The 19,238-nt window shown below is 42.0% G+C and overlaps 2 protein-coding genes across 2 annotated transcripts; both read left to right on the top strand.

The window, feature by feature from the left end:
• Positions 1-4,296: 4,296 nt before the first annotated feature.
• Positions 4,297-5,344, top strand: LOC102663827 (uncharacterized). The gene is made up of 2 exons (XM_006603353.1): positions 4,297-4,413; positions 5,060-5,344. The coding sequence occupies exons 1-2, from the start codon at positions 4,297-4,299 to the stop codon at positions 5,342-5,344; spliced, it is 402 nt and encodes a 133-aa protein (XP_006603416.1).
• A 204-nt stretch (positions 5,345-5,548) lies between these two features.
• LOC102663700 (uncharacterized) lies at positions 5,549-6,355 on the top strand. The gene is made up of 2 exons (XM_006603352.1): positions 5,549-5,761; positions 5,849-6,355. Exons 1-2 carry the CDS (start codon positions 5,549-5,551, stop codon positions 6,353-6,355), a joined length of 720 nt encoding a protein of 239 aa, XP_006603415.1.
• The last annotated feature ends 12,883 nt before the right edge of the window (positions 6,356-19,238 follow it).

Here is a 19,238-nt window from a genome sequence, read left to right as displayed (position 1 = left end):
GAGGGATTTGGAGGCCCAGGTAGCACCTCCCATGATGGAAAGGGAGATGATCACCATGATAGTAGACACATTGCCCGTGTTCTACTACGAGAAGATGGTAGGTTATATGCCCTCAAGCTTTGCGGATTTGGTGTTCGCGGGTGAAAGAATTGAGGTGGGCCTGAGAAGGGGAAAGTTTGACTATACCGCTTCAGCAAGCACAAGCAATATGAGGGCCGGAGCTGGTGGAGCCAAAAAGAAGGAGGAGGATACCCATGTTGTGACTTCATCCCCCACATGGCCGAAACAAACCCCTCACAACCCCGCCTACCAGTATTCCCCGCGTCAACCAAGTTATTCAACCAACATCGAAACCCTTCCAAATCTATTGTCTGCCCAACAAAGATTTCCTAATCAACCATAAAGACCTCCCCCACAAAATTAGTTTCCCATGCAGTCTCGACCCGCCAGAAACACTGATCCCAACACAAATACAAACCCAAGGAAGAATTTCCTAGAAAGGAAGCCCTCAGAATTCACCCCAATACCCATGCCTTATGTTGACCTACTACCGTCCTTGATCAGCAACCAAATGGTAGTGGTTAGCCCCGGGAGGGTCTATTAATCTCCCTTTCCCCATTGGTACAATCCTGACGCAACTTACGCCTATCACGAAGGTGCTCCGGGGCATTCCATAGAGCAGTGCGTGGCCTTTAAGCACAAGGTTGCTTGATTGATGCGGGGTGGCTGACATTCCAAGAGGACAGCCCGAATGTAAGGACAAATCAACTTACTAGTCATATAGGTTCATTTTGGAGGCACTGTGCGAAGTTGGGATGATTCGCCTTGACGGGGACAATGGGGAATCCTGTTTAATGCATCCGGGGGCAGAGCATGATGTGGAGACGTGCCCAATGGTGGAAGAATTGTTGCAAGGGATGATGGATAAGGGCCAAATCGAAGTCTGTTGTGCGAGAAAAGGGGAGAGTGATGTGTGCATACAGTCGAATGATGAAAGCTCGAGCAAGCCCAAGCCCTTGGTGATCCACTTCACTAGGGATATTGCCACTCAAAAGCCCCAGGGTTTCTAGCCCGCTATAGTTAAAAAGCTTGCGCCTTTCCCTTACAAGAGTGATAAGGTGATACCATGGAAGTACACCACACAAGCGCCAAATGGAAGGAAAGATGCGTCTTTCGTACATGTTAAAGATGATCTGTCCTCCGCCAAAGTCACAAATATATCTAGTACGAGTGGCATGACTCAAAGTGGGCGGATCTTCACAGCATCCAAACTACCAGTGCGGTCCAAAGACCCAAAAGGGAAGGCAAAGGTGGATGTGGGCGAAAGCGATAAGGCAGGCTTAAATGATGGGATCCCCGTTGAAAGGATTGCTGAGGGAGGGAGTGACTTCAACAAGAAGGGAATATCCGCCGAGGAGGCAATCGAGTTCTTGAGGATCATCCAACAGAGTGAGTTTAAGGTGATCGAACAATTAAATAAGACACTAGTTATAATTTCTCTGTTTGGGTTGCTTATGAACTCCGAGCCTCATCGAGCGTTGTTGGTCAAGATCTTGAACAAAGCCCACGTAGCACAAGACATATCCGTGGAGGGTTTCGGGGGTATAATCAATAACATATCCACCAACAATTACCGCACTTTCACCGATGAAGAGATACTCGTTGAGGGTCGGGGACAAATAAAGCCTTACACATATCTGTCAAGTGTTTGGACAACATCGTGGCCAAAGTGCTTATTGAAAATGGCTCTTCCCTTAACGTCATGCCCAAGGCTACTTTGGACAAACTGCCTTTCAACATATCGCACCTATGGCCGAGCTCTGTGGTAGTGTGGGCTTTCGACAGCAGTCGTTGGGATGTAAGGGGTGAGATCGATCTCCCAATCCAAATTGGACCCCACGTGTGCCAAATTACCTTCCAAGTAATGGACATAAATCCTGCCTATAGCTTCTTATTAGGCCAGCCTTGGATTCATTCGATTGGGGTGGTCCCTTCAACACTACACCAAAAGTTGAAATTTATGGTGGAGGGGCAATTGATTATAGTCTCGAGAGAAGAAGACATTCTTGTGAGTTTTCTTTCTTCTATGCCTTATGTGGAGGCCACGAAGGAGTCCTTGGAAACGTCCTTTTAGGCATTGGAAGTTGTGAGCAATGCTTACGTGGAGTCTCCCCCGGTATAGCCACACTCATCTAGTGCTGCGTTGATGGTAGCTCGGGTGATGTTGGGACATGGATATGAACCCAGAATGGGAATGACGTGGCGAGTCTAGTAGAGTTCACAAAGAATCATGGAAGGTTCGGATTGGGATACAAGCCTACGTGCACTGACATGAGGAGGATCGCCCTAGAAAGGAGGGAGAGAACTGTGGGTCAGCCGCAAGGGCTACAAAAGGGAAGAATTCCCTTTTGTCACATTGATGAAAGCTTCGTTAGTGTGGGGTGGATGTTCGAGGGATGGGTTGTCGTGATAAGCAAAGAAACCCCTCAAGACCAATCAACTTGGGTGTAGTCGTGTCCTCCAGAGTTCAAATTAAGGAATTGGCAAGTCATCAAACAACCCGGGATTTCCGTGGCAAAGTCGATGTAATTCGTTAGTTCCAACCCTATCGCTGGGCCTAAGCTTTAGGGTTTGCTTCCTGTTTGGGCATGTCTTTCGTTCCCACAAAATTATAAATACACAACCTTTCTTCATTTTAATGAGTTCAATCTTGCACTTTCGTCTGTTTTCACTCTTCTGCATATTTATTTTTATTGCGATTAAATGATTTGATACAAATCCAACAATGAGTCCTACGAAGGTAGTGATGTCGAGGACCCGGATGTTGATTTTGAGCAACTAATAAATCAAACTGGGGAAGGGGAAGATGAGGATTGGGGGTTCCCTCCAGAGTTGGAAAGAATGGTCGAGCAGGAAGAGAGGGAAATTAAGCCCCACCAAGAAGAAACAGAAGTTGTGAACTTGGGTGTTGGCGAAGAAAGAAAGGAAGTCAAGGTTGGCACTGGTATGTCCGCAAGCGTCCAAGATGAATTGGTAGCTCTGTTGCGAGACTATCAAGACATCTTTGCTTGGTCCTACCAAGATATGTCTGGTTTAAGTTCTGACATTGTACAACACAGGCTACCTCTCAATCCTGAGTGTTCCTCGATGATGTGTCATTATTTTCTCCTATTTCTTAACCCTTTTTGTCACCATTTTAATTACTGATTAGCCTCAATTGTCAAATTAATTATGCAGTTTTATCATTTGGGCTTACTTGACTAATTTTGTGTTTTTAATTAAGTTTCAGGAGAATTATAAGCAATTGGGCTTGAATCCAGAATTGGGCTTGGACTTGAAGAGAGCAGACAATTTTATTTTATCAAATCTTATCTTATCCAGATTTTATTCCATCTAGATTTTATTTCGTCCAGATTTTATTTCATCCAATCTTATCTTATCTTGTCCAGATTTTATTTTATTTCATTTATGAGGATGGACTTAAAACAGATTTGTAAGCTTTGGGGCTGAGAACCTATATAACAGCACCAGGGTTTTAGTTTTGCGAGTTTTTTCAAAGAGAAGAGAATAATTCTAAGGTTTTAGAATTCCAATTTTTACTATTCATGCGCACTGTTCACGTAGAATAAAATTTGTTTTCTACAATTTCGTTTCTACTTCAATCTACAATTTCGTTTTCTACTGATTAATAGAAGGCTAAGTCTCCAGCGTTGTTTTCTCTTGAGGATCAAGCACAACTCTCTTTGAGGTTTTTTTATTACTATTGAATTCTCATCAGTTTTTCCTCTTCACCAATTACTTTGTATTTGTTGCTATTAATCCATGCATGCTTAGTGCTTGATTAATTGTCTCTGCACTTAATTTACAATCATGCTTAATGATCAGTTTCGTTCATGATTAATTGGTGTATGTGTTGCTTAATCACATAATGATAGCCTTATGTTAATTTTCACTTAGTAATTTAATTTAGGGTTGGATTAAGTGGTTGAACTGATTAAGGATAAATTCTCGTACCCTAGGATAAGAAACTTGCTTGTGAATCAAGGGAAAACAACATGTTTTAATTCTGTTATTTTCTAATTCAAATTTGCTTGTTGTTTAATTTACAAAAACAAACAACCCCCCCTCCAATTCGTTACTATTTTATTATTATCTGTTATGAACGTTTGGTTGACCATTGCTCGTTGAGAGACGATCTAGGATCACTTCCTAGATACTGCATTTTTAATGTTTATTTGATTCGGGTACGTCCTCGATCACCTGGTAAAGCAAAAGCTGAGGAGGATGAAGCCCTAGATGTCCCTGAAGATCAAAGAAGAAGTGAAAAAGCAATTCAACGCCGGCTTCTTAGCTGTTTCTCATTACTCGGAATGGGTTACCAGCATCGTGTCAGTCCCTAAAAAGGATGGAAAGGTGCGAATATATATGGACTATCGGGATCTAAATCGAGCCAGTCCAAAGGATAACTTTCTTTGCCGCACATCGACATCCTTGTAGATAACACGGTTAATTTTGCCCTATTCTCTTTCATGGATGGGTTCTCGGGCTATAATCAAATAAAGACGGCCCCGGAGGATATGGAGAAGATAACCTTTGTCATCCTATGGGAAACTTTCTGCTACAAGGTGATGTCCTTTGGGCTCAAGAACGCTAGGGCAACTTACCAGTGGACTATGGTGGCGTTATTCCACGACATAATGCACAAAAAGATCGAAGTCTACATGGATGACATGATCGCTAAGTCAAAGACCAAGGAGGAACACCTTGTCAACCTACAAAAGTTGTTCAAGCAATCAAGCGGCTGCACAAATACCGATTAAGGTTGAATCCCACAAAATGCACTTTTGGTGTTAAATCCAGAAAGTTGCTCGATTTCATCATGAGCTAAAAAGGAATAGTGGTAGACCCCGACAAGGTAAAGGCTATCCTCGAAATGCCCGAGCCATGCACCAAGGAGTAGGTCCGAGGTTTCCTGGGGCATCCGAACTACATAGCGAGGTTCATATCACAGCTGGCCGCTACATGTGAACCTCTCTTCAAGCTATTATGTAAGAATCAGTTCATCCAATGGGAGGACAACTGTCAAGTGGCGTTCGAAAGGATTAAGTGGTGCCTCATGAATCCTCCTATGTTTGTGCCATCGGTGCCTGGAAGACCCCTTATCATGTATATGAATGTATTGGATGAGTTAATGGGGTGTGCATTGGGACAACATGATGAGTCCAGAAAAAGGGAACGTGTTGTCTACTACTTGAGCAAGAAGTTCATAGCGTGTGAAATGAACTACTCTTTGCTCAAAAGGACCTGCTATGCCCTGGTGTGGGCAACTCACCATTTGAGATAGTACATGCTAAACTACACCACTTGGTTGGTATCCAAAATGGATCTAGTCAAATACATCTTTGAAAGGCTCGCTCTCACTGGAAGGATCGCTCAGTGGCAGGTTCTGCTGTCAGAGTTTGATATCGTTTATCTAACTCAAAAGGCGATAAAAGGGAGTGTCATGGCAGATTACTTGGCTCAATAGCCCATCAATAACTATCAGCCCATGCATCCAGAATTCTCGGATGAGGACATCATGACCTTGTTCGGAGAAGAAGTAGAGGATGAAGATAAAGACAAATCGATCATGTGGTTTGATGGTGCATCTAATTCATTAGGCCATGGAGTTGGTGCAGTTTTGGTTTCCCCCGACGAGCAATATATACCTTTCACGGCTAGGTTGGGTTTTGACTGCACAAACAACATGGCTGAGTATGAGGCATGCACCCTTGGGATCTAAGCGGCAATTGACTTCAAGGTCAAGTTGCTCAAGGTATATGGGGAATCAGCATTGGTAATCCACCAGTTGAGAAGGGAATGGGAGACCAGGGATCATAAGTTGGTACCCTACCAGGCCTACATCAGGAAGTTGATAGAATTCTTTGATGACATATCCTTTCATCACATTCCTAGAGAGGAGAATCAGATGGTTGATGCCCTTGCCACTCTAGCGTCCATGTTCCAATTGACCCCACATAGGGATTTGTCGTACATCAAATTTAGATGTCACGGCAAGCCTACATACTGCTACTTGATAGAAAAGGAGCTGGATGGTAAACCTTGGTACTTCGAAGACAAGGAATACCCACGGGAGGCCTCCGACAATGACAAGAGAACATTACGAAGGTTGGCGGCCGGATTTTTCCTAAGTGGGAATATCCTGTACAAGAGGAACCATGATATCGTGTTGCTTCGGTGTGTGGATGCCAGGGAGGCTGAGAAAATGCTGGTAGAAGTGCATGAGGGATCCTTTGGAACACATGCCAACGGGCATGCCATGGCCCAGAAGATTCTGAGGGTAGGGTATTACTAGCTCACTATGGAGAACGATTATTGCATCCATGTGAGGAAATGCTACAAGTGCCAGGCCTTCGCCGATAATGTCAATGCTCCACCCATACCTTTGAACGTCTTGGCAGCACCTTGGTCGTTCTCTATGTGGGGTATAGACATGATCGGAGCTATTGAGCCCAAAGCTTCTAATGGACATCGCTTCATCTTAGTCACCATCAACTACTTCACCAAATGGGTTGAAGTGGCTTCGTACACTAGTGTGACTAGGAGTGTGGTGGTTAGATTCATCAAAAAAGTGATAATTTGCCAGTATGGGTTGCCCAGGAAGATTATCACCGATAATGCCACCAATCTGAACAATAGAATGATGAAGGAAATGTGTGAGGATTTCAAGATCCAACACCACAATTCTATGCCTTACAGGCCCAAGATGAATGGGCCAGTTGAGGCTACTAATAAGAATATCAAGAAAATAGTTCAGAAGATGACCGTGTCATACAAGGATTGACACGAGATGCTCCCCTTTGCACTGCATGGTTATCGAACTTTGGTGCGCACATCGACTGGGGCAACCCCTTTCTCTTTGGTGTACAGGATGGAGGTTGTGCTCCCGTTTGAAGTAGAGGTTCCTTCTTTGAGAATTCTAGCCGAACCAGGGTTGGAAGAATCAGAATGGGCCCAAACTCGCTTTGATCAGTTGAATCTTATAGAAGGTAAGAGGTTAGCTGTCATGAGCCATGGATGACTATATCAAAGCCGAGTGAAGAACACTTTTGACAAGAAGGTGCGCCCGCGCAAGTTCAGCAAGGGAGATCTTGTCTTGAAGAAAGTATCACAAGCTCAAAAGGACCACAGGGGGAAGTGGGCTCTGAATTATGAAGGACCTTTTGTTGGGAAGAAGGCTTTTTCGGGAGGAGCATTGTTGCTTAAAGGCGTGGATGTTGAAGAATTTCCTTCGCCTGTAAACTTCGATATCGTCAAACGATATTATCATAATGCCTAGGGCAGCTAGAAGGTCCAACGTATAACTATTCTCCAAGGACTCATTGGGATCTCCAAAATCTTAAAATCTTTTATAAACCATGATCACAGCATTAATAAATGTGGATTAATGATTTGCATCTTAACCTCCTGTGTTGTGTCTTTTACTTCTTAAGAACATACACTCTCGATCTTGCCCACTGAATCCGGAGCCATTTGGCTCAATTAATGGGGTTTCATAAGCGTTTAAGTAAAATTGAACACGATAACACTTGTTTAATTGTTGCACTTAACTTCCAATCATAAGCATGCATGCATTCACATCTTGTCATTTGGGATCGTGCGAATCGGAAGATGAATGAAGAGTCATTTTGAGTGATGGCCAATACCACGCCAATTTGAGAAAAGGGTAAGTGAAAGGTAATATAGGCATCTTGTAGTATTGCTTCACATTTTGTTGCATGATTCCACTTCCTTTGTTCAAGCTTAGAGGCAGGTACAAATAGGTGCTAGGCCCAGGATTGATCATCGTCCCCGCATCCGGCTAAAGACATTAAAGAAGCACTCCTAGAAGGTAGCCTAGTATCTCTAATTTTGCTCTTTAAAATTCCTCCTTTTACTTGTTTGTTTTCTTGAGTTATGTCTTGAATTCACCTAAGTTTATATGCAACTATAGAAGTTTAGGAAATGTATACATAACAAGGAATAATCCAAATTTTTGCAAAGGGTTTTGCAAAAAAAATAAAATTAATTAGCTCGCCTAGGCGAGCGTGTCTGACGAGAATTTTAAAAGATGGGGGGTGAAGCAATTCTTCACCCTATTTCTTCCCCAACATTCAAAATCACCCAAAAGGTTACGGGAGTTCTCGAATCCAGCAGCCCCAAGCCTCCATTTGTGCATTTTTGCTTTCATTTTTGCATTTTTGTTCATCTCCTACAAGTAAGTACTATCTCCTTTCAAATTTTGGCTTTCCATTGTGGTATTTTAGTGCTCTAGTTGTCATGTTCTTTGCAAATTTAGTGAGACAATTTGTGTATAAATCCATGCTTTGATTGTTTGATTGGGGGCTGTAAGGGATGGCCCTCGGCCTACCTTTGATCCTATTATGGATGGGTGTCATACCCTAATTTCGTCTGGGGACCATTATTTGTTGACATGCGACCTTCACTTGACCACCTCAAAATGTTTAACACTCATCGTTGTGTAATCCGTAAAGTCTCGCAACATTCCGAAAATCAAAACAAGCAAAGTTGCGCAATCCGTAAAGATCCGCAAATCCAAAAGAGCATTGTTGCGTAATCCGTAAAGTCCCGCAACATTCCGAAGGGGCAAAAAGAGTATCGTTGCATAATCCGTAAAGTTTCGAGATATTTCGGGAAGAAACCGGTCAAAAACAGGAAAACGGGAGTGTATTTAGCAAAGTGGGGTGTGTGTAAATAAACGGGAGTGTATTTAGCAAAGGGGGGGGTGAACTTATCAAGATCCTCCACGTTTTGTTGAAAAAATGGTTTCCGGGGCTTCCGAATTGCTTCTGTAAAATTTCAAAAAACCTTGAGTAAGCATATTTCACTTAATATTGGTGAAAGGGAAGAGGAAAAAGAGGAAAATCAAGTCCTATATGCTTCCGTAAGGCTTCTGTAATGCTTCCTTAAAATTCTCGTAACCCTAAATAAGCATATTTCACTTAATATCGGTGAGAAGGTAGAGAAAAAAAAAAGAAAGTCAAGTCCTATATGCTTTCGTAACTTTTCCGTAAATTACAAAAGAAGGGGGGGTGAACTTATCAAGATGGGGGTGCAAATAGCAATTTTCAAATTTTCGAATATGGGCCTTCCAGAACATTTTGGAAGTTGGGTTACTTAAGGAGGAAGTAACCCAACTGTTCCAAATGGTCCCTAACCCCCTTGGCTATGCATTTCAACTATTTTGCATTAAAAAATTATTTCCGTGAAGAAAATCCGAGCCTGGGTGCTTCCGTAACGCTTTCGAGACGTTTCCGTGAGCAAATCCGTGAAGGTTTTCCACCGTTCTTCACTGTTCTTCATCCGTTCTTCGTTCGTTCTTCGTTCTTCAACCGGTAAGTTTTCGAATCCGAGACTTTCAATTCATTTCTTGTTTTGTTAGCTTTCATCTTCATTTTGTTCATTTTCAATTTTCTTTTCTTTCGTTTTTAACGAGCTTTTAACCGTTTATTTAAGTCGTTTTCTCGCCTAATAAATGATAAAATGAATTTCAACTGATCATTTGTGTTGTAATCTCATTTAATCACCATTAAAATAAAATCTAACCGATCGTTCACACTGTAACCACGGTTAAACCAAAAAAGGCAAAATAATAATAAAATAATCAAAATATCTTCGAATAAAATAATCAAGAAAAATCAATCGGACGTTTTTCTTTGGAAGTTTCGTTGAATGAATTGACTAATAACCAAAGTGAAACTAAGGCTAAAATCAACTCACAAATCAAGCTTTGTCCGCAAAAGTCACTTAAAACCGTTTTAAGGTCCAACGCCTTAAATGGTCCTCTTTGCTTTTATCGGTTAACATGGACTGTTCAAAAGCATAAAATCAACATGTAACTTTACCGCTTTTGCAAGAACTACGTAGGTCTGATTTCCTCATCGCAATTGAGGATACATAGGAGCAAAAGCCCCCACTTTTGTCGACCACCCCAAGAGATCGTTAATGGCCCAATGCCTTAACGTTTCTCTCCTTTCAAAAACAAAGAGATCGTTAATGGTCCAACACCTTAACGTTTCTCTCCTTTCAAAAGATCGTTTAAATGGTCCAACGCCTTAAACAAATTTTGTGCGGTTAAAATCGATCTTGCAGAAAAAGATCAAAACAACTTAACCAACGTTTAGTTCTCTAAGAACTACGTAGGTCTGATTTCCTCATCGCAATTGAGGATACGTAGGAGCGAGGGAAACACCCTAGTTGACCACAAAAAGATAAAAAAACATAAAAAGCATAAAAACACAAAAAGACAAAAAAGGGAAAATAAAACATTTTGAAGTCATATTTGCACACTTGATTAAAAGGTTGTCGTCTCTCGTAACAGACGCGTGGGGTGCTAATACCTTCCCCGTGCATAAAAAAAAACTCTCAAACCTTTCATGATTAAAGTTTGTAGACCAAACCTTTTCCGATTTTTCCGACATTTTCCTCGAATAAACGTAGGTGACGACTCCGCACATTTTCCTTTCTTGGAAGACGCACCCGTTAGCCCCTGCGTCGCCCTCCCGCCGAAGGGTAGGTTGCGACAATGGGCATGTCATATTATTCTCCATCCCTTATTTTTACATGCTTGAACATGCGCCCACCAACCATTCGGTGAAATGCCTCAATGACCATTGCAAGTGTTGTTGTGAAATTTGAATTGTGGAGTGAGTTCGCGCATGTGCAGCCATCATTTGGAAGGTGTAAATAGCTTAGGTTGTTTGATTAAAATGCCAAGAGCATGAGTTAGGCATAGAAATCTAAACTTTGTCTTGGATGTAAAATGTATGAATTACATAAGTGTGTGAGAGTGGTTGTTTAGATTTAGACTAATATTTGAGCTTGCTACACTATGATAGGCACCTTGCATCTAGGTAGCTAAAATGCTTTTCAAAAAATATATGTATCATAAAATGACGCATGCACCGATGTATGATTGTTTTCTAATTGCACGGTGACACTTGTGTCATACCCTAATTTCGTCCGGGGATTATTACTTGATGAGATGCAACCTTTGATTGGCTGCTTTGAGATACTTGGCATCCTTTGTTGCACAACATGCGAAGTCCCGAGACGCGCCAGAAATCAAAAGGAAGTATTGTTACGCAATCCGTGAGTTTCCGTAACTTCTTCGAAAGCTAAAAAAGAGTAAATACATGATCCGTAAGGATTCGAAACCTTACGGAAAGAAAATAAGTGTCGTTACAAAATTCGTAAAGTTTCGTAACGTTACGGAAAAAGAATCAGCAAAAAAGGGCAAAGGGGGTGTATTTAGTAAAATGGGGGGTGCAAATAGTAATTTTTGAATCTGGGCCCTTCTAGAGGTTTCTGGGCAATTTCTTTCTTAAGGTGGAAGCAACCTAGCTCACCTGGGCGAGCTAGGTGGCAACCACCTCCCCCGTTTGGTTAAAAAATGGGATTCCGGGGCTTTCGGGACACCCATAATGCTTCCGTAAAATTCCCATAACCCTAAATTAGCATATTTCACTTGATATGGGTAAGAGGGAAGAGAAAAAAAAGAAGAAAATCAAGTCCTATATGCTTCCATAACTTTTCCGTAAATTACGAAAGAAAGGGGGTGAACTTATCAAAATTAGAGGGGTGCAAATAGCAATTTATAAATTTTTAATTGGGCCTTCCAAATCGAGCTTTTCAATTTATTCTATGTACCGTGGTGGTCCCCATTTGTTTTGTGTACTTTTGTTCTCGTTTCATTTACTTTCCGTACCCCCTTTTGACGTGCTTCAGTCATTTATTTAAGTCATTTCTCGCCTAATAAAAAATAAAATAAATTTTCATCGATCATTTGATTTGTAATATCCGTTAATTTCAGTTAAAATGAATTCTGACCGTTCGGTCGTGCCGTAACCACGTTGGAAATAAAAAAAGAGGTAAAATAATAATATAATAATCAAAAAATACTTTTTAGTAAAATAAAGCGAAAAAATCAATCGAACGTTTCTCTTTGGGATTTCTCGTTCTTAATTGAATTGACTAATAACTAAAGTGAAATTAAGGCTAAAATCAACTCGTAAAGTCAAGCTCGTCCACAAAAAAGTCACAAAAAAAGGATTTGAAAAGTTCAATATCTTAGTTTTTCTTACCAAGTAAATGGATCACTTTTAAGGTCCAACGCCTTAAAATGATCACCTTCCAAGTAAAAAGAATCGCTTGATTCACCCTTAAGAAAGAACTACGTAGGTCTGATTTCCTCTTCGATGGAGGGTACATAGGAGCAAAAGCCCCGCTTTTGTCGACCTAAAAAAAAACAAAAAGAAATAAAAGTTAAGGTAATACAATTTCCACAATTCTAAAAAATAGGTTGTTGTCCTTTGAGACAAACGTGAGAGGTGCTAATACCTTCCTCAAACGTAAATACAACTCCCGAACTTAGAATTTTCATTTTGATCGGTTTCCTTCAGTTTTTCCGATGTTTTCCACAAATAAACGTTGGTGGCGACTCCGCGCATCTTTCCTCCTTTGGAAAGCGCACCCGTGAGCCTCGCCTCGCACGCCCGTAAAAGGGCATGTTGCGACAGTTGGCGACTCCACTGGGGACTTTTTGTGAGTTAGGCCTATTTTAAAGAATTGTGGAATTGTGAAACTTTGTGTGTGCCTTTGTCGAACTGTGTAAAATGTAAATAACTGTTGTCTATTTCACATTCTTTACACTGCATTCTAAGCACCCACGAGTTTGAGTGAAAAAAGGGGCCCTATACCCGGGTTCATGGGAATTTAAGGAGTGGAGGTGAATCTATGATCATGCTAGGTCTCCGACTTGCATGATAATAGTGAAACCGCGTCTAGAGCTTTCTCTCTTTATAATATGTTGTCGCTGGTATTCCATACCGCCACAATATTATTATCTTGAGTGATGATACCTCTAGATACTATCCTGTAGGTCCCTAAAATAGGGGCACGGAGCAAACACGCTGCGTGCCATTTTAAACACTGCCATGCATGTAGTCCTAAATGTCATGTACGCCTTTGTTTGTAATTATTTGTGGATATTGTTGTACTATGTGCATCCCCGTGTTATGCTTTTGCGCGTCTGCATCATGCCGTCACACATGCGTTGTATGTGGGTCTCGTCTTTTATCGTGGGAAGTCGGAAGATCCATATTGTCTTCTTAAACTGCACACATGGGGCACTGCGCCCCCAAATGCGCAAGTAAGGAGAGATGATTTTCCGGGTTCTCGTGTCCGTAAATGCATTCATATCATGCATTGCATAAACATCTCTTCAGCAGCATGATGAACATATCGTTCCTGTATTTGTCCATTATCACATTCCCATTTTGCATGAGTCATTGCATCATCATGCATATGCGTTCAACATACTTTTTGTTCTACATGTTTGCTCATACATGATCCTTGTATTTTCCTCTACAAAACAAAAACAAAAAAAAAAGGAAGCATGAAAATTCATGATGCATTCTTAGTTGCATGTGTTAGGTACCATGAGCCAACCATGTTGGGATCATAAACCCATTTCTAAAATTAAAAAAAAAAACACAAACTACAAAACAAAATGATTGAGCATGGTACCTAATGCGTGGTTAATTAAGAAAGGATGTCTCTTCGGGCATCTCAATCTCATAATTACATTTTCCATGCATAGCATGCGTATTCCCGAGTCTTTCATCCCTATGAAATGTTGTTGAAGTATTGGTGATCAAAATTTCCATTCCCTGGGTTATGGGGTTGAACCAAGCTCGCGCTTTTACGAAAAGGTTCATCGAGTCAAGTTGAAGCATGGAAGTAACCATCTTGCAAAAATTGGGGCAAAAGATGCATCGTGTTACATCATTGCTTCGTCTACTGCCAAACACGTTTAGGATTGTTGATATCCTTATTACTTCCAGCTTCACCTTGACAAAGATGTCATGGACCATGTTGAAAATCTAAATTGATTCAACCCCATGTCCTGCGTAAAAATTCGCAATACTTCAACTATGCATCATTCGCATACATCCATACTTTTCATTGGTTGCATTGCTCATTACATTCTTTCCTTGAAAAATAAAATAAAAAAAAGAACTTAATCATTGTTATAAAAAAAGAAAAAAAACATGTTTTACGGTGCCCTCACTGAACCTGTGCTAGAGCTAGAGTAATGGGTGAAGTAGAGGAGGTACAAGAGAAGATGATGGCCGACATGGAGGCCATGAAAGAGCAAATGGCCACGATGATGGAGGCCAAGATGATCATGAAGAAGATAATGGAAGCCAGTGCGGTTGCAGTTGTCGCTACCATCACTGTTGCTAAGGTGAACCCGATGCCTCCATCTGATCTCAACCAATGAATCATCCAACCTCAGATATGGTAGGCAAAGATTTAGGAAGTACGGACGACCCCATGATGTGCAAATTCAAAACGAGCATGCCTTCCCGCCACATGACTTGCCTCCCAACTATACACCACCCAATGTGGCGTACACTCCCAATGAGGATGTCAATAAATGCTCATTGAGAGCCGACAACCTCATCATATACATGTCTCTCAACCCATGGGGGAGACACATGAAATTCCCTACCACAATCAAGCTGACTTCGGGCCTTGCCTCAAATATGCCACTGAAGGGCGAGCAGTTGTTGTTGTATCCCTACAAAACCCTTTGGAGGGCCCTCAGTATCATCCCCAGCTACACCTCTTGCATTCCACAACAAGTAAAAACCCTCATGCTATGGCAGAAATGGGAAGTTGGATCATCTAGAGGAAAGGCTCAGGGCCATTGAAGGAGGTGAAGATTATGCCTTTGCTAACCTAGAAGAGTTGTTCCTAGTACCCAATATCATCACCCCTCCCAAGTTCAAGGTGCTGGACTTTGACAAGTACAGGGGGACTACTTACCCCAAGAACCATCTAAAGATGTATTATCGAAAGATGGGGGCATACGCAAAAGATGAGGAATTGTTGATACATTCCTTCCAAGAAAGTCTTACTGGGGTAGCTGTTACCTGGTACACTAGCTTGGAACCTTCCCGAGTCCATTCTTGGAAGGACCTAATGGTTGCCTCCGTTAGGCGGTGTCAGTATAATGGCTTTGGATAGGATGCAACTACAAAACATGTGCAAAAGGGAGCATGAATCCTTCAAAGAATACACCCAAAGGTGGAGGGATCTGGCAGCCCAAGTGGTACCCCCAATGATGGAAAAGGAGACGATAATCGTGATGGTAGACACATTATCGGTATTCTACTATGAAAAGATGATGGGCTACGCACCTTCAAAGCTTTGCGGATTTGGTCTTCGCCAGTAAAAGGATCGATGTGGGTCCGAAAAGAGGAAAATTTAGTCATCCTGCTTGGACAAATGAGAAAATTGGGGCAAATGAAGAGGGTGAGGATGAAGTAGAAGCCCATGCTGTGACTGCCATTCCTATATGGCCAAGTTTCCCACCAACCCGACAATGTCATTACTCAGCCAGTAACAACCCATCTCCTTACCCACCACACAGTTATCCACAAAGGCCATCCCTAAATCACACCACAAAACCCACCTACTACACGACCAATGCTAAAACACCACTTTTAGCATGAACCGAAGCACCAACCAAGAAATGAATTTTGCAGCGAGAAAGCCTGTAGAATTCACCCCAATTCCGGTGTCCTATGCTGACTTGCTCCCATATCTACTTGATAATTCAATGTTAGCCATAACCCCAACCAAGGTTCATCAACCTTCATTTCTCCGAGAATACGACTCGAACGCAACGTGTGCTTGTCATGGAGAAGCCCCAGGGCATTCCATTGAGCATTGTAGGGGCCTGAAGCGTAAGGTGCAAGGTCTAATTGATGCGGGCTGGCTGAAATTTGAGGAGAATCGCGTGTAAATCCTGACATTGACAAGAGACGCCACACATGGGGCAATTTTGAAAGCTGTTGTTAGACATCTCTAATGACTCATCAGGATTTTCAACTTTCACCGGAATTGGGTGCAAACCATTGGTCTATTTGCTCAAGCGACCTGTGCTCCTGAGTTTGGACTTCCAAGACCATTCAATCAGAGATTACTCGTCTTGCATGTTGGTGGGGCTGCCGTAAAACAATGAGTAATGTTCAAAACAAATAAGTTTAAAAAAAAAGTGTTCAATGAAAAAAGAGTTCAAAAAGAAAAAAGCATTTGATTGACTGTGTTTTCAAGACGTTCATGTGACCTCATTTTATCATTCCAGAAAGTTTATCTTTTTAGAGAGAAGTGAGTTATCAAGAATAGGATGTTGGACAAATGGCCTCAGTTACCTTAAGAAAAAGGGGGTTGAATTAAGATACAAAGACTATTCCCCAATTAAGCTTTCACTCTCTCTTTTCGGATTAACAATGCACCCTTAACATGAATTACTCAAAAGACAATTCAAAATAAACTTCTTTAAAGCAAAAGATAAATAGCAATAAATAAAAGAAGTTTAAGGGAAGAGAGGAATGCAAACTTGATTTATACTGGTTCGGCCACTTCCTGTGCCTACATCCAGTCCTCAAGCAACCCACTTGAGATTTTCCATTCTCTTTGTAAAACTCCTTTTACAAAGTCTGAACCACACAGGGACAACTCTTCCCTTGTGTTCAAGAATCCTCTACAACAAAGAGACACACACTCTCTTAATCCCTTTTCAGAAATAAGAAGAAGGGAAGAAGAAATCTCTCTTAAAAGAGATAGATTGTACAATGAAGATCAATCAAAATTCCTTATTGAATATGCAAGTGGTTGATCAAGGAATCTTTTTGAGAGGATAAGACATTTCAGTTCAGAAAAACTCTTAATCTTTTGAGAGGATAAAACTGTTTGGGCAATGAAAACTCTCTTTAAATTCTTGTTTCCAAGTCACCTTTGATGGCCATTCATAAACCATTTGAATAGATGTGACTCTTGGAAATTATTTTCTGAAAATCCCCTCTTGTGTAATCGATTACAGGCTTTAAAATTTGAATTAAAACGTTCAATAAACTGCTGGTAATCAATTACCATCCATGCGTAATCAATTACACATTATAAATTTTGAATTCAAATTTTTAGTAACTGTTACAAAAATTTTCAGCTGCTGGTAATCGATTACCAGAGAGTAAATCTCAATTTAAAATGTTTTAGATAGAATTCCTTGGCCAAACCTTTTGCTTTTTCAATTTGGAAAACTTCTTCCTAAGATTCTAGAGATCAACTTGATCATATATCTTTATTTTCTTTGATTCTTGGATTCTTGTCTTGAATAAAACTTAGAAGCACCTGATCCTTTGGCATCATCAAAACATCAAAACATCTTGCTTCTACATAGGAGTCATTTGACTTAATCCATCAAATATTTCTCGTCCTTGGGGAATTCTTTTTGCAAGAATCGACTGCTTCTTTCATTCTTCCTCACTACGAGGTTGTGAAAACGAAAGACAACGATTGGTACCTCAAAGCCTTACACTGGGGCAACGAGGGGCATCGTGCACGAGCCTCAAGCGAACCTAGGGGCAGATCAAAAGTCCTCACCCGTCGATGTTTTTAAACAAGAAAAAAGGGGGGGGGGGAGACAAACCATGGAATTTCAATAGATTGATTAAACGTCAAACGACTCCATTGTCGTTACTCCAACATGGTCAAGTGACTAAATCAAACAGAACATACACTCTCAGGGAGTTCCCGGAGAGATTTGCAAAAGATAGGATAAGGTTGCATGAATTATCACCTTTTTCAAAAGGACAGTCAATCTGTGTTTTCCAAAAAAATTAAATCAAAATCAAAATCACAAAATAGGGAAAGAATGTCATGAACATTGTACAACTTTCCATTGCATTGCATTGTTTCATATGAGGTCAGCATTACCAAATTTCACGACAAAGGTTGCATGCGTCTGCATCCCTAAAAATCATGCTAACTGCATAGATTTCCTACATCTCATCTCCAATCTTGTTGGATGACCGGCCCTCTCGATGAGTCGATCTCTTGCTTTCTCATAAAGGTGGACCCTTGGGTACTAGTACCTATCACCTTTAGAGGACTATATGTCCTCGCCATCAGAGGACTGCACATCCTCGCTTGCAGAGGGCTGCACGCCCTCGCCTTTAGAGGGCTACGCGTCCTCATTTTCAGCGTGCTCCATATCCACACCTTAGGAGAATATAAGGTCCTTTGCCCTTAGATGCTTAACCGAGACTTGTGCTCTCGGTTAAGGGGCCAGTAGTTTCCTTTTATCAATTCCTGAGCCACCCCCTGATATTGGAGGGCGACCAATTGTGCGAGCACATCCAGAGGGGGAGGCTATCACGCGTCTACTATGCATACCGGGGCAAGATTTCCCCCGTGCTGCTGCAAAAAGACGAGTGCGGATCATGCGCACCAACATGACCACTCTTACGTGGATGACGTTGCTATTTAGCAACATTCTGCCCAATGACCATAATGCCAATCTCCCCCTGCAGATGTATCAATTGGTTTGTGCCGTCATGACATAGGTAAGTATGCACATGGCACAATTGATTTCTGATGTCATCTATTGTTTGCAGGGATCGCGCCCACAAGACACCCAGTGGACCCGAAGAAGTCCAACAGGGCCCTGGGGTTTCCAGCTCTGGTTACGGGCCTCTGTCAGTCCTACAGGGTGCCCATTCCCCCAGCGAGGTCATGCCATCGTGACATAGGTAAGTATACATATGGTTCAACTGATTTCTGATACCATCTATTGTTTGCAGGAATCGCACCCACAAAGACACCCAGTGAACCCAGAGAAGTCCAACAGGGCCCTGGGGTTTCTAGCTCTGGTTACGGGCCTCTGTAGTCCTTCAGGGTGGTCGTTCCCCCCGGCAAGGTCACGTCATCATGACATAGGTAAGTATGCACATCGCTCAACTGATTTCTGATTTCATCTATTGTTTGTAGGGATCGCGCCCGCAAGACACCCAGTGGACCCGAAGAAGTCCAACAGGGTCTTGGAGTTGCCAAGCTCTAATTACGGGCCTCGGTCAGTTCTACAGAGTGCCTGTCGCCCCCAGCAAGGTCATCAGGCCCCCTACTAATCGAGCTTTCATCAAGAAGTACTGCGTCCCCAGGCAGGCGCAGGGCGAAACACCATAACAGCCTAAGGATGGCCGACAGCGATCAACAGACGCATCGCCATCACCTCTAGAGTTCACCTCAGCTCATCCACAAAAAGGTTAGAGCGTCGCCTATGACCCGTGGCCGACCAGCAGGCGGCCAAGTCCGAAGCCAAAGGTAAG

The sequence above is a fragment of the Glycine max genome, chromosome 18, assembly GCF_000004515.6.
Source record: "Glycine max cultivar Williams 82 chromosome 18, Glycine_max_v4.0, whole genome shotgun sequence".
Taxonomy (NCBI): Eukaryota; Viridiplantae; Streptophyta; class Magnoliopsida; order Fabales; family Fabaceae; genus Glycine; species Glycine max.
The sequence above is the reverse complement of the archived record's forward strand: the minus strand, read 5'-3'. Positions and strand labels throughout refer to the sequence as shown.

What these genes read in the sequence shown, in the direction of transcription:
- LOC102663827 (XM_006603353.1), top strand. Translation starts at nt 4,297, where the DNA reads ATGTCCCTGAAGATCAAAGAAGAAGTGAAAAAGCAATTCAACGCCGGC. An exon ending in TCCCTAAAAAGGATGGAAAG is followed by an intron (nt 4,414 to 5,059) that starts GTGCGAATATAT and finishes TGTAAGAATCAG; the next exon opens with TTCATCCAATGGGAGGACAA.
- LOC102663700 (XM_006603352.1), top strand. Translation starts at nt 5,549, where the DNA reads ATGCATCCAGAATTCTCGGATGAGGACATCATGACCTTGTTCGGAGAA. An exon ending in ACAACATGGCTGAGTATGAG is followed by an intron (nt 5,762 to 5,848) that starts GCATGCACCCTT and finishes GTAATCCACCAG; the next exon opens with TTGAGAAGGGAATGGGAGAC.